The sequence below is a fragment of the Brugia malayi genome, assembly GCF_000002995.4.
Source record: "Brugia malayi strain FR3 genome assembly, contig: Bm_v4_Chr1_scaffold_001, whole genome shotgun sequence".
NCBI classification, from domain to species: domain Eukaryota; kingdom Metazoa; phylum Nematoda; class Chromadorea; order Rhabditida; family Onchocercidae; genus Brugia; species Brugia malayi.
In genome coordinates, this window is record NW_025062475.1 from 7,092,765 (window position 1) to 7,108,786 (window position 16,022).

General features: G+C 31.7%; 3 protein-coding genes across 7 annotated transcripts; 2 read left to right on the forward strand and 1 right to left on the reverse strand.

Moving 5' to 3' along the window:
- Positions 1-383: 383 nt before the first annotated feature.
- Positions 384-15,521, reverse strand: Bma-dpy-19 (Uncharacterized protein; the record flags this gene model as incomplete). Of its 5 annotated transcripts, XM_043076874.1 has the most annotated exons (17): positions 384-552; positions 1,014-1,142; positions 1,402-1,501; positions 1,650-1,836; positions 1,943-2,062; positions 2,343-2,474; positions 2,710-2,811; positions 2,943-3,080; positions 3,230-3,316; positions 3,431-3,535; positions 3,641-3,713; positions 3,853-4,002; positions 4,895-4,988; positions 5,145-5,265; positions 5,570-5,707; positions 9,998-10,110; positions 15,404-15,521. In XM_043076874.1, 17 exons carry the CDS (start codon positions 15,519-15,521, stop codon positions 384-386), a joined length of 2,076 nt encoding a protein of 691 aa, XP_042932808.1. The 5 variants fall into 5 exon arrangements, with proteins under 5 accessions (XP_042932808.1, XP_042932809.1, XP_042932810.1 ...); XM_043076875.1 differs by lacking the exon at positions 15,404-15,521 and having other exon boundaries at positions 9,998-10,018; XM_043076876.1 differs by lacking the exons at positions 5,145-5,265; positions 5,570-5,707; positions 9,998-10,110; positions 15,404-15,521 and having other exon boundaries at positions 4,895-4,956.
- Bm970 (Uncharacterized protein) lies at positions 10,883-12,498 on the forward strand (the record flags this gene model as incomplete). The annotated part of the gene is made up of 4 exons (XM_043076878.1): positions 10,883-10,957; positions 11,159-11,198; positions 11,591-11,664; positions 12,496-12,498. 4 exons carry the CDS (start codon positions 10,883-10,885, stop codon positions 12,496-12,498), a joined length of 192 nt encoding a protein of 63 aa, XP_042932812.1.
- Bm3506 (Uncharacterized protein) lies at positions 12,660-14,628 on the forward strand (the record flags this gene model as incomplete). The annotated part of the gene is made up of 6 exons (XM_001900735.2): positions 12,660-12,683; positions 13,042-13,191; positions 13,269-13,441; positions 13,792-14,049; positions 14,214-14,307; positions 14,386-14,628. 6 exons carry the CDS (start codon positions 12,660-12,662, stop codon positions 14,626-14,628), a joined length of 942 nt encoding a protein of 313 aa, XP_001900770.2.
- Positions 15,522-16,022: the final 501 nt, after the last annotated feature.

Genomic DNA, 16,022 nt, shown 5'->3' on the forward strand with positions numbered 1-16,022 from the left:
TCAGCAGGAGCAACATAACTTGAGTAAAAATATTCACTGTTCAAAAAAACGATGATGAAGACGAGATTATGCGGAACAGTGATCAATATCTAGTAACAAAAAACGAATTTCTGAGTTTCTTTCTCCTTCATATTAGAAAATTAATTCGTAAATTTCTGTATGCCAAAAACTGATCAAAACCGATATCATTTCTGCTACGTTGTCACCTAGGCAAAGAAACAGTAAACACATTAGTAGCTACTTACTTTAAAAAAGTAGTTCTCGTGATTCGAATTTATCTAAACAATAAGATCCAGTGAAAAAAAAAAAAAAAAAAAAATTGAATTTGTTATACTCAACTCAACGAGTAAAGAAACAGAAATCCACCAAAAGTTTAAAAATGTTCAGAGTTCAAAAATGACATAGCTCCTGGCATTATATACAATCTTGAACGGTGCAAGGGCTCCCATACGACGTCCACTTAGTACCTCTAAAATTAAATCACATAATGATTCACGCTTTCGATTATCTGGGTCCTGCAAATCCCATATTGCTCGATAGCTACATTCCGGTCTGCAAATAATACAAAACATCGATAGTCGCATGAGACACTACCGGAAGGATTTCTATAGTTAAATAAACTGACCAAAAGCCGAACTACCAGCCATCACATACCAGCGTTCAATTTCTAATTCCCCCTTCTACTCAATTTGAGGTTGAAATTTGATACTGATTTCATATATCCTATTTTGACATTTGGTTTTATTTCATTTTTTCAGCAAGAATGCAACTCAGACAATCTTTGTCAAAAATATAGAAGGCATTTAAAGAGAATTAAGTATAAAAACCAATTAAATTAGATTTTATCTTTATTTTGCGATTTTTTAGAAAATTATCGAAATCGGACATACATTTTATAACAGACTCCCAAATCCTTTACAAATTGATTATGCGAAAAGTTCATTTATTTTGCTCATTTCACTATTCATAGAGTTACTGATTGTTTCTTAAACTCAAAAAAATGAGAAACTAACATCAACATACGTGAGTCACACCAATTTGGCTGAAAAATATAATAGTTGATACCCATTCCTTTCAAAGTATTGTAAACTTCTATCAGCGGTTTTCGACTAAACATCGAGTAAACTTTGAGCGTACGAGATCTGAAATGTTGATTTTGAAATTGCACTAAAAAGCTTATTAAAACTGTATGAACATTTATGCAATTTTATAATTGACTTCATTATATATGGCTCTTTATCTTTTAAAAAAAGGAAGAAAAAGTTATTTAGTGTGCTGAAATCCATATAACATAGTAAAATGTAATAAAAATTAAATACTATACAAATTTACATTTAAACCCATTGCTGAAAACGCATAGAATTTACACAGATTTTCAGTACTTCTAACAATAAATGATACCTCAATCCAGCATCTTCATAATGAGGATGATTTACGATCGGTCTTCCGGTAGACAATTTGACATTGGCCATAACTGGCATAGGACCAGCAAAAACAGAATCTGCAAGCTATTTCACTAAAATATAATGAATAATGGAAAATTTTAAAGATTAAGATCCATAAGCAAAATATGCAGTTCCAAGAAATCTTTGGATATTTCGAAAAAAGAAAAAATTCTAAACATTTCTTCTATACAACTATGTATATACCAGATCTTGTTTTACTAGATATCCAATTGAAAAGTGCTTCTTGATCGGGATTACTATACTCTCCCTGAATTTCCCATTGCTTTTGGATATTTACTATTCCCTGATGACCCATAGTTGCTAATAATATAACAATTAAAATTCGATGTATCCATTCTGGCATGTTAAAATGCACAGTGTGTATCACGAACTGAAACACTACAAATAATACGATATCAAGAGATGTTCAATCATTCAATGAAGTACATTTTGATAGTTATAAGGACTTCAAGGAGACACTGTCAAATTATATTTACCTCATAGTTAGCTAAAACTGTCACAATAATACATAAATGAGGCGTCATGAATAATTTCAAACGCATGATAAGGCAAGCCATGATTATAAAACAAATACATTGGATAATATTGTAAACGATCTGAAATAATAAGGAGTCTTTTACAGTTTAACTTTTGACCCATTTAGAATCCATTTATTTAAAATTTCAGTATACGCCTGTCCATTCAATAGAAAAACTAAGTTTTATCAACACTAGAAAAGAGTATAACTTATTGTAAACAACTTCTACATTAACAGACGTTGTAATGTCGGGCACACGTAGTTAACTTAAGCTGAAATGGTTAAAGAATCTTCAAGATGAGTGAAGCGGCACTTTCGCTGAAGAATATTTTTAATTTTAATATATATGAAAGAAATACCTCTGCACATGGTTTGATTCGAATTTTATCGCGGTATATCAGCGACTCATAATGTAAAAAAAACATGAAGACGAGGAAAAGCGATAAAGCCGCAGCTGGTAACAGAAGTGTTCTCATAAGATCTGTTAAATCCTACAAATGGTTCCTTTTGAGAAATGATAAAGGAAATGCCATCTCATTCATTTGCTTAATAAAAGGTAGAAAAAGGAATTTCGATTTAATATGACTATGATTTTCTAAAAATAAATTTTATACTGTCCACAAAGTTTTTCACAAAATTTCAGCCAATCATCTGTTTCGAAACAAGCCATTATAAACATGAATCATTAGGATTTCAAAGACGTATGACAATACTTCTATAGTTTACCTCCCTTCCTATAAAATCGAATTCTCTAGCGCAAGTGTACAAACGTGTATGAAAATTTGCAAATGATGTAAATTTGGCACGAAGAAGATCCATTATGTGGGCCTGAAACTATGCAAATACCAATTTGGAGTTTTTTCCTTCTTTCCTTATACAACATAACAATAAATAAAAACTTCAACACTTTCTCAAGACAACTTTTTCAACATTATATGTAGAAAGAAACAAAAACTTACGTCATCTTCCACACGCATCAAATGACTTATAGTTAATTTGATACCTACAGTACCAGCAATAAACAGTGTGCTATTCACAATAATATAGAATGGCCGATTAGTGATAAGATATAGATACCGATCCAGAGACATAATAATCTGGAGACATAATAAAACAGATACCGATCCAGAGACATAAGAACAACAAATGAATTTTTAGATTTTTGAATTCAAATCGATCTCGAGTAAAACAACTGAGAATTTAGAATCTGAAACTCCATTAAATTTAGTACTTAAAAGTAACTTACCCATAAGGTGATGATGCTTGACAAATAAAAGGAAGTAAGCAGCATTTCGTTACCAAATAGTAGTATAAATGCAGTAAAAAATGCTATCTGTAATCAATCATATAAGTATATATATTGGACTTAAGAACTTCAACTGAACTAATGAAAAATTTTGAATTCAAAAAAATTTTTCGAAAAGTCATAGCTTTGAATGAAACGTACCGCATGACCATAAACAATAGTGCTCATCGTCCTGATTGGAATAAAATCAAGAACAAAAGTGACGAAAATTGAACCCATTTGAGTAGTGAGTGCAAATGCAGAGAACTATAATTTAAAAAAAAGATAAAATCATAAATTTTTGAAGAGCGTATTAAAGTCTAAATGCTGTTTTACGAAGCAGTAGAACTTTCATATCAGCGCAACATCTACCTGCCAAAAAAGCACAAATGTAGTTGTGAAATAAGCAATGAGAAGAGACCACAAGAAGCCATTTTTGATATATCTGAAAAATTTGACATTTGCATCTGCGCATTTTAACAAATTACATCTATAACAGAACTTCAACAATCATTCGAAATAATCCACGTTGAAGTTAAAACTTAAATCACAACTAAAATCCACTATAAACATCGAATAGTTACCTTAACACATATGTGATGACAAGTATCTGCGCTAGAAAGACGGGATAACCGAAGGATTCGCGAAGTGGAGGGGTCCACTGTACTCTCGTGGCTTGTCCATGATTGAAAAAAAAGCAGCAGACTGCAAGTGTGCCACCTAATATTGTGTCACTGAAATTATATGTGTATATAATGTTCCTTAAAGATTTCCTCAAATTTTGCGATCTCGAAAAGTAAAGCACTAATGTTTCGTCTATCATGATATGCTTTTGATATATGAGCTCAGGGATTCTCTTATAAACTGTCCTGCACGCTCTGCTTATATCATTTCATGACGCTTTTACACTTCTTTCCTCTATATGGAGTTTTTTCATATCCCAAACGGAGTTCTAAATTCAGCCACCACAAAATATTGGAGGAAACAATATATTTTGAATTTAATGTGCTCCACTCAAAAACAAAAATCTTCAGAGTATAATCAGTACAGAATTAGTTCGGTTGAAAGAAATTCTACTATTGGAAGAAAATGCATGCTGAGGCATCAACAAAGAAGTCATTGTTCTAAAGTATCAACAGCTTCATATAATCTTGATGGTGTTTCCAACCAAACATTTTGCTTGAAATCGATGAATGTTAGATGAAACTGGCTTATATCCAATCACTACTTCACAAAATGAGAATGACTCATGAACCACGAGAATACATATTCAAAGAAATACTCCTCAAAATCTCAAAATCATTAAAGCAAACCGTAAAAACTTTCTTTTTCAAACCTGAAGATGCCAGCATAAACAAGTGTTTCAGAAAGATTCTATTTGTCTTTACTTTGAAGTATAGAAAAATTTTACGCCTAAAATGGTTACGTTTCGATCTATCTTTTTTAGGTTCAGTCCTGCTGTTTACAATTTGACGGATTAGTGTTCACGTAGTTCCATCAAGTTTTATCTTCGTTTACCCATACACTTTTATCTTTCCCCCTTTCTCACCTATTATACATATTCATATCCACACCATTCAAAGGTAATCCTTTCATAGCTTTGAGCAACAATAGTAGCAATCTAACCTGAGCAAAACTCCAAACAAAAATATTGATGTAGCGACTGTACTCGCCAAGACGAAAACCATGGTGATATAAAAATAATGTTCATTACCGATTCCTGAAGTTTTAGTTAGATAAAAAGTCAAAAAAAGAAGATAATGCTTGCTTACTGCATCTCCTTACTATGTTTGAAATAACTGTAACATTTAAGAAAAAGTTATGATGACAAGAATAACATGGAATAACTACATTAAAAATGTTTGCATGAATTAACCTTCACAGCTGACTACAGGTGGCAAGTCGTCACCCCGATTGACTTGCCAGCATTGTTCCACCACCCAATGACTTTTATTAGCTACTTTTTTGAATAATTTGAAGGCTATACCTAAAATCACCTGAAAAGTAATAATAGTTGAAAAGTCTGTATTCGTCTAACCATCACTAAAAGTTTCGATTCTTCTGAAAATTTCCGCGGAACTCGAATCAAACATCACTCTTATGCTCAATTCCAACTAAGCAATTCCAAAAAAGCATCTAATTATAGCCTTAACAAAATATTATTATTAATGGTTCAAATTATTTAACAATAATCCTAAGCAGATATATGCATAAATGAGCTATGCAATTATTCACTTTATTATTGTCACCTAATAGGCTAACAACAGCAACTTCAATCAAATTTTAAAAAATTGAATTTACCTCAGGATAAAGGTTAAAACGCTTCAATGTATTAATAGTGTGACCATATTCTGTTACGTTATCGTTTGTAATTTGGTTTAGCACTTCGAAAAAAGATGATTCACCAATCAGTTTTTTATAAAATGAATAATATAATCCCTAAAATAAGTTAAAGTGTACTGAATGCCAGATATCAATGTATTATAGCAAGAATTACTAACACAGCTTTTTGCAACTAATCTAGCATTAAAACCGAGCTTCATCGTGATCTCTCAGCAGAATCGTTATTTTCCGGGATTTCTGGAGTAGTGCTTATATTGGTATGTATATTCAGAAAACTGTAATTTTGCTATAAATCTGTGACAAAAGTTCTTTTAATGATGATACATTTATTCATTTGCTATAATCTCAAAGATTTCAGAATGTATTACACGCATTCATCACTAAGACTACTATTCGTAAGAAGAATCAGGCAGGAATAAGAAAATGAATTTCCAAGTTATTAATTTCTCTGTAATCCTTAGCTTTTCCATATCTTATACCATTTAAAATTCAGTGCCTTTAAAAATAAAGGAAAGGCTAGCATCTTTTCGTTTAGTAACATTTACACCATTATCCGATAACATATAAAGTTTCCGTAACAAAATTTCTAATATGACCTAAATCAATTATTAATATATTTTCATGCCTTTTCCTGCTTTGGAGTACGTATGTCAATAGTTCTAAATAAATGAAAACAGTATTTAATCATAAATTATAGTAAAATTTAATCTGTCCCGAAAGTTAATATTATAAGAAGCTACTAATACTTTCTGAGAATTCCAAATGAAATGTTTTTATCAAAATCATGTGGCGGGAAGTACATGATCATACCTACTTGCAATAATAATAAAAGCATTTAAGGAACCGTAAAGTCAAATGTATAGAAAAATCTTTCCAAATCTTCTTTTATTTCTCAGAAAAAAGACTAGGGAACATTGCGAAATTGGAATATAGGAATAAAAAAATGATAAACTTGAACGATGATCCGCTCTAATTCCAAAAATTTTACCAAAAAATTCGACATTTCCTGTATCATATTTCCTTTATTTATTAAACCTGCTCATTATTTATAATTCACAGCTTTGCAGACTTATTCACAATAGTGTCTTAATACTTATTTGTATACTTAACTTGCTTTTTTAGAGCTTTTGATAAGCAGTATCACTTTATTTTCTTGAATATTTCTTTCATCCACTGATTTTATTTTGACGCTATGCAATTAAAGAAAAACAAAATTCACTTTAAGTTGTCAGTGAAAACAGCCAACAAATGCGGAAAAAATGGTCGACGAAAAGTATATTTGAAATCAATAAATTATATACTGAAAATCAGTCCTCCTGAGATTATCAATACGGGTACGATAAAGAAAAAACAAAAAAATTTTCCCCTAAGGTAACATAAAATAAGCAGAAGAGAAAGCAAAATAACTGGTTAAGCCGCTTTTTTCTATTTCACCTTACCTCAAATTTGATTTGGTTTCACTAAATCACTTCATTCCCGCTCTTTAATTTAAATATTATTTTTGATTCCAGTGTGAAGAGTATTGTATCTGCTTTAAGTTTTTTAAATAAAGAACGCTTTAGGCAGTTCTCCTAACTCTCATATGTCCATATTTTTATATGATTGCAAACCTAATTTATATAATTACATAATTGCAAATCTAATTTAAGGAACAACATGAACAATATGCCAAAGATTCAGCTCTTTACTCTTTTGGAAAACTTCATTATTATTAAAGCGATGCCACATTCTTGAATACTGCAAGTACTGATTTTACCTTTTCACTAATTAATTAAGTAATATTGGCCCAATAATAAATTTTATCAGTGTTGACATATGCAAAAACAGCCATTTTAAGCATATGGACCGCCTTCTTCCGTAGGTAAAGCTATATTTACACTAGTTTTGAATATTTTCATTCGGGATGCCAAACCCCGTTATACATTTTATCACACAGTTCGAAGTGATTAAAAGCATTTTTGCTAAATCACAATTCGTCTAGGTATTTACAGAATACAATGGCATATTTTGAGAATAACAACGATGAAAATTATACGCTTCTGTTAAAATTAAAGATAAAGCAAAGAAATTACAGTGATAGAAATAATTTAAAATTTGACGATAATAATAACAAAAACAATAATAACAAATAATAATAACCAATAATAGTAATTAATAATAATAATAATAATAATAAGTGAATCTGAATGATAAGTATACTTAAATTCTCAACAAATCTCTCCGTAAAGTTCAAACAGCTTGATCTACATTAAAGTACATTAGAAACCATTCTCCTGTTTGCTTAATGAATTATGAATTAGAGAAATTTAGGATAAGTAGCAACGATATGTGACATCATAACCATTGCTTTCGCATTGTATTCTTGGTTACGATAAGAGAAAAAACAACAGCGACACTTTTCGATATTTCGTTTTGAACAAATTTATCTTTCATTTTCATTATCATTATCATCACCACCATCACTCCTACTAGTGTGCTGCACAGGAGAAATGCGTAAGAGAAAATGTATGGTTAGTTAAAAGAGTGAAGTTAGAAAAGGAAAGAAAGCGATTTACTACTGGTACTGCTAGAGTAGGTATCAAGGCAGGTTAGGTATGATATATTGAGAGGAGTGAATGCAATAAATAAATGACAAAGACTATATCATTTTTAATAGACTCGAAAGTGTCAACAATATAGAGGAAGACGTAAAGGTTAGGATGGCAGGCGGTTTGCAAATGTCACAACTTCGAAAAAGAACCCGATTTACTATCTCATAACCATAATTGTTAACGATACCAACTACCAATTTATCGAAGGAACATGCTTTCTCATCTCTTTGTTCGATCATCACGCCCATCATCATCAAATACCCCTTCGGTAACAGTTATCTCTTGTTTGATGTGTACAACACATCAACTGTCACAACAAACTCGCCTAACTACTACATTTCTACTGGTGTTACCCTCTATTCCATCAACACGAAAACTACTACCATTTCCATATGAAAATACGATAAAAATTTATTCCATTAGTCTCGGTATTATCATTATTGCTGCTACTCTTTCAGAAATCTCTTCTTCCTCGTCTTACTTTTTCATCTAGTGGAGAAAGACTTTGCAAACCACAGCAAGAGTAAACTCAACCCATTTCATTTTTGATGGATGACTCACTCAAACTCATTCTGATGAATCAACTGAAAAAAATTCCTAAGTAATAGAAGGAAGAGTAACGTGAATATTTCTGTACTTCCGTTCCTATTATAAAACATTGAAAAAGATTGGTGACTAAATCACCACTACCCCACTTACTTAGAATCACCAATGATAAAAGTAAGAGTTTTATCATGCAATGCATTATTCATAGAGCAGTGAAATCTAGAAATTTATCATTCACTGACAGTTTTCTTTTGCCTTCGCTTACTCTTCTCAACAATACTTACGGCTTTCTTATCTGCTTACTTAAAACCCCGCACTAGCTAATTAGCAGCTTACTTCCTTGTAAACAACCAGTCTTCCTGATCTTTCATGCACTTTCACTTTCTTCCAATGAAAAATTTGATAAAAACCTAATGCATTTAATGGTTAGCATGATTAATTTAAACTTTTTTTTTAAAGAAATTTTCCTGACTTTCCAGGTTGGATCACTGCAGCATGTTTTAAAAAACTAGTTTTCAAACAAAAATTTGTTTTTTAAAGAAAAAATTTAAAAAAGTTTCTCTCGAGCCATTCGTTATATGCTTTTTTTATAGTAAACCTTTGTATATTTGTTCGTGCTCGAAAACTAATTTTTAAAACATAACAAAATGCAGGAATAAACACAACCACTTTAAAATTTGAAATTAATATCCAAAATTATTTCCATTTTTTTAATATAAAATTCATTTGGCAAAATTTCAAAACCAATCTTCACTACATCATTCATTTCTGTATCTGTTCACTTATTTAAGATTTATCAATGATGACATCAAAGCGTAGAAAAGCTACATTTTTGAAATACTAGCTCCAGTTCACATTCATTAAATGTACACTCAGAATAACAACCAACATACTGAACAAATACACAAGTACTGAACGAGTAATAGATTAAAACACTGAAATATTTATTACTTATTTGCTAAATTTATTTTTCAAACAAATTTTGTCCTTTGTTTATTTAATCGCTTTTCCTACACTTTAATTTAGTAAACTCATCCACATAATCATCCAACGCTTCAATTCTACGACTTTTTGGAATTCTCCAGTTTAGTTAGAATGATCTTTGTTCACTTTGTTTAGCCCTTCCTTTCGCAATGTCTGTTTTATTGCTTCTCCCTACTTCTTAATGTGTATTGTCTGGCAACTATTTACTCAGTATATTATTGATCCCGTTATTCTGCATATTATCAATCATCCTGAAAGAACCAACCATTTCAGTCCGATAAGCCATTTCACGTTCAAAATCGGCCAAATGAGAAAAATGTCGATCGTTTTCGAATAGAGTACCAATATGTGAATAATTTAGTACTGCTGGTATGAGTGCTGAAATTAAATTTTAAAAATATGAAAATCTAGTAAAAATAATTAAAAATCGGAAGAAACCAATAAAATATAGTCGAATTATTAATCTCTTCCAAATCCTTTCTTTTTCCCCACCAACGAATCCTTTCACTCCTTTTTTTTTTTTAAATTTAATTCACTTTCACTACAAAACCAGTATAGCACGAAATTTTTTCTAATTCAAGAGATTATTTAGTGGCACAATAAGAAAATGACAAATCAGTCGCATAATATAAATATCACAGATGATGAAAAGGGGACTGAAAAGCTGATCACATTAGTTAATCAAACAAGGAAAACTCAGTGAAACAAATTTATAAAATGTTGTAATTACGAATTGGTTCCGCGATACGAGAAAAAATGCACTTTTCCATATCTCAAAGACAACTTTGGAACTGACTGGAGTTGACAAATTTGACTTGATAGCTTCCATTTATTCTTAGTATTTCTCGTAAACAGTGTGACTATTCCATCTTATGTTTTATAAGATATCAAACTATTCACTTGTCTGAAGAGAGGAGCAGCAAAAAAGAAGGCCAAGGTCAAAGTGTGGTAGTTCTCGATACCTTTGCAACCAGTGCTTTTTATAATACGCATTAATTGTTTCAGTGCAGTTGGATAGTTTTTATGTCCTGAGCCTATTAAATAATGACTTCTTAGATGATTTTTTCCTGGAAAAACCATCCACACTTTCTCTCTCATTAACTAACGGGGTCAACTTTTTATTCTCGTGGCACTATTTCCCAACTTCGTTATGTTATCAAAATTTCATTTCCTTACTTATCAAATTCGGCATTTTCGAGTCCCGGTAAATTTGCGTTTACTAGAGGTTACTTCTATACCAGCCTAGCATTCAATTATTACAAGAAATTATTTTCAGGATCGAAAACTTCTTTTTTGAACTTTGGGTGATAAAACTGGACGAAACAAGTTAAGAATAATAATTCAAGCAAACGTCTCATGAAGATATTTCTTTGCAGGAATTTGCTGAGCATGTTTACTTGCGCCTTTGAGACTTGATATTTCTAAGAAAGCACAAAGTTCATCAATTAAACCATTACACTTTGCGGGTAAGTTTAGTTAGAAAAAAAAAATGCAAAAATCGCCACTTAGGAAATAAGGAATCCATATTTTACTATAAAGCTATTGTCGAAGTGATAAAGACGTTTGGTTTAAGGCAAAACTAAAATAACTAAAATATTTTTTTCTATCTTAATCCTTTTTATAAGTGCTTGAAATCTTTAACAGAATAAAAAAATCACATTTTTTTTTTTACGTTTCCTATTTCTTCTAACATTATGCATACTAAATTTCTAACATCATAGAATGAACAGAATGAATCTGTTGATCGATTAACTCATTATTTTATCCACTCTTAGGAGAATTGAGTAAGGGTAGTATTTATGAGTTAAATTAATTGTTAGAATGAATCTATCGGTTTTTTTTTTCTGAAAATTTTTAGTAACATCTCACATTATATGGAAGTCAACAACAGAATCATTACTTTCTACGTCTTCTGGACGATCGATTTCTGGGGTAGGTTATATTGTTTCGTGTAGTCTCAAATATTTTTCAAGAAAATCTAAGAGATTTTTGCGGCAGTGCCAACTAAAAAACTAAAAACTAAAAAAACATCAGAACAGCTCCATGAGACTGAGATCATAAGAAATCAGATAGTCGCCAGCAGCAAAAACAAATGAATTAAAAGGAAAAGCTTATCCGAAATAGTTTTTTCAGTAAAAGTGCATTTAGAAGCAAGAAATATACATCTGCTTTTGAAATTACTGGAAGATCAGATGTGTAAGGTCCCAATGAAGTACAGTGAATAATGGGTTATCGGGATGGAGAAATACATAATTTGAGAAGTTAGTAAAAGCTCCAGAAGATCCATTTTTTTCACATCAATTTCCACATCACATCAACCACATCCGCTTTGTTCTTTCAAAGAATTAACATTAAAGGAAACTCTATACTTTCCATAAGGAAAAAAGGACTATAATTTCATTTTAATGTAATTTTAAATGAAAATAAGTACAATGGAGGGTAAACATTTATTGACGTATCCTTCTCCAAATAAATGAACTTAGTTTCTTAAGAGATCCTCACATATGCATTACTTTCTTAAATCGATTTGATAAAAACTGTAGCATCAAATACAGAAACAGATAAGGCTCTGTTCAACAGATAAAGACAAATCAAGAAGAAAGCACGACATAATTGGAGTTTAAGACTTAAGAGATCAAAATGAGCAAAGCAAATATAAAATAAAAGTTGAAAAATAAAAGCTAATCTTTAAGCAAAAAAAAATTAAGGTAAGGAGCAATTCAGATTTTAGAATGGAATAAATCCTTCGCAATTTAATTACAGTGACAACAGCTTCACCGGTTGAAACTTCAAAGGAGAGACAGTTGAACGATACAATTATCAGCTCGTCAAATCTAATTCTCTATTTGTTAAATAACTTAAACACTGCAGAAAGTGCAATTTTGGATAGGTATCTATGCGAAAAAAATTACGCCTCGCTCAAAGTCATGATTGATCGTAAACGAGCTGAAGTAAGTTAATAATAAAGAAGTCAAGACAATTATTCTTTGGATTACAAGAACACTTTACTCAAGAAGATACTTTAACGGAATTTTGTTTCAATTTACGCCACGACAAAAGCATATTCATCTTATTATTTTTAACAATCTCTCATCAATATCATCACTATGCAGACTTGCAAAGGGATTTTAAAAACAATTAGTTTCCCCGTATTATGCTGATGTGAACGTCCCAACTCTCCCGTAGCTATTTACATTGTTTTATAAGCTTCTTCTTTAGCTCTAACACAATGCAATATAAAAGTCCAGAATCTTTATAAAGTCAGCCTTTAACTCGAACCAAAAATTGGTTTCACACTTGAATTTGCAGTTGTTTAAAACAAAAGATAAAGCTCTGAAGAGTGTCGTAGATAATGCACAAAAAGCTCCGGGAAATTTTGCTGCCGACATTAATGAATTGACCGCAGCTCTATCACTGAATCTCACGCAAGAACAATTTAAATACGCTGAAGCATATCGGGTAAACCTTTTGATCTCTCATTTTTCCTCTTAAATACCCCAACATTGTTCATACTGAATTAATGATTTCAATTGCAGAATGCCACTATATATAGCGTTATTTGTGCTCTGTGGAACACGAAAGTTGAACAAGAATTGCCGCAAATCGACCAATACGCCATTCTAGAATACTATAGCGAGAAACTTGCGCAGAAAGAAGCAGAAGAAAATATCTTAATTTGGCTATGGAATATAATCAGGAAGCTATTTGAGTAAGTTTTCACACATATTCATTACACCTAACAAAAAATGTGCCATGCAATAGTAGAAAAGTAAATCTTAATAAATTAAATATTAAAATCGTCATAACATGTCAAACGAACCATTTGTTTACCTATAGTTCGAGTTCAACTATGTTGCAGCAAACTTTGGCAGTGCTGCACATCTAATAATAGCCCTCTTGATCCCTCCAATCAAATAGAGAACGAAGCTTAGACTTTCACCAACCATTTTTCGCTTGGAACTTTCGGAAATATGCATTTCCAACTATTGTTAAACTATTTGTAATCAAGTAAAAAAAAAAAAAAAAACACGCATGAAGAAAAACTTATCCTTCATTCAGTAGAGAAAACGACAAATTTGAATGCTATGCAAATGAACCTAAATGTGTTCGAGCAGTGTTGGACCGCTGCGGTGAGACGGAATTAGAACACCTGCAGCAGGCCACAGATAATAATGAATCCAAGCTCATTAATGATTTTATCAAAAAAAAATTAGACGACTCAGAAATGTTCGTGGAATATGACAAATGGAATAATGCAAATGATGTGCCCGGAGCTCTCAAAGAAATAATCCACAGTTTGAGCCAAGCACAAAGAAGGTTAATACTTCGTAATCAATTTTAAACTATGGGGAAATCAGTTAAATACCATATCATAACTACAGTAAGTCACTGCACTTACTTCAAATCCATTTATATAATAGGAAGAATAATTTTCCGTCTATGCATAAATATAATCCTTATAAAAATACAAATGATTGCAGAGCAATGGAAAAGTTAAGAAGACTTGAGCTAACTGATAAAATCAAGGACTTCTATCGCGAAAACATCGAAAAAACAAGTCTACCAAAACAGCAGGTTAACGCACTATTTTTTTGACTACTTTGCCCAGTTCGTTAAAATCAGAGTGTGTTAGAAACAGGAATAAAACTTCAGGAGATCGAACTATTCTTCCGGCGAATGAACACGACTTTTGCTGGATGCTATAAGCCAAATATCAAGAAAACAAAGGAAAGGCAAGTATTTTTTCTAAAACCCCAGAATTCCCATTTAAAATCTTTAGAACAACAACATAAAAGAGGCTTCCCAGATGTTAGTTGTGCCGAACGTTTTTCGGGAGCAAAATTACTCATTTCGGTTTTTTTAAGATCTTTTTTTGCTGCAACACTACGTATTTAAAGCATTAATCAATACTCACTTTTTTTTTTTCAGAATAGCTTTCTAATTTTTTAAGAGAAAACTGATTCAAAACTGGTTTTCAGATAAGAAATATAATGGTGAAAACATAACGCTAAAATTCAGACTGTTAATAATACTTACGACTGTACAAAAATATATTCTGCATTTGTTAACATATATATAGTGATTATTAAGGTTGCATAAAGAACTGTTATCAGTGTCTATTTGATTGCAGCCTATTATAAAATCTAATCAAGGAGGAGAAAAAAAATTCCAATTGTAGTAATCAACAAAAAATAAAGTCTAAAAAGTGCTAAAACTTTTTCTCAAACTAGGTTTTGGCGACAAAAACACTGGTGTTAAATGTTGTACTGTTCGTCAAATGCTCAAAAAAAAAATTTTTTTTTGCCAGTCACAACAAAAAATCTGCAGAAATAAGTACATGTCTTTCAACATAACACTTGAAAATGAATTATAGCAAATGCTGATAAAGCTTATGTCAGTCCGTAAAAATCATGTAAAAAGGACGAACGACAGTGCTCTTATATATGACTCTTTCTCTCTCTCTATGTATATACAAGACTCTCTAATTATGCATATGTATAATTGTATCGTGTTGATTTTTTTTTTTGGAGGTTACAGTTATGCAGGTAATTGTGGATCACAAGATATAGTCCTTTTCGATCAACAATTTAGTATACTATGAAATGTCAGAGATCACTGGCACCATATTTAACCATTAAGAAATCGAGGAAGGAACAAGAATAGCACGAACCCGTAAGAGCAACACCAAATATCCAACATTTCGTTTTTGCATTCGATTTCTCGAGCGCCTTCCGTCTTTGTTCTTCGCTTACGCAACTCGTTTCCCTCTTTTTCGCTGACTTGCCCATTTTAACTGAAATTACTGAACAAGTGTGCAAAGTCACCCGAAATCAGTTGATGAGTCAAAAAAGCATCACTTGAAGTCAATCCAAACAACAAACAACTTTAACCAGAATAAACCAACGACTTCTGCAATTCAACTAGTTCTACGCAATTAAGATTTTCATTTCACAACTGTCTCGCGGCCTTGTGAGAAGAGAGCGACATTTTCGTGAAAATTGTGAATCGAGGGGTAGTTGAACATAGTGTCGTTGTTGAGTCTTGGTTGGGTATCTCTTGTATAGGTATAGATATGGACTGCTGTCGGGCAGACTTCGGATTCATGGTTGCTACAACGGAAGAAACGAGTGTTTAACTTGGGATAGTAAGAAGTTTCTGCAAGTATCTCCTTCATCACTCTTAAGTCTGTCCAAATTATTTTACGTCCCAAATTAAGTTCTCTCTTTTTTAAGCGTTTAAATTAAAACCAATTGCTTTTCAGTCGATCGATCCAGACCAGGCCATTTTCA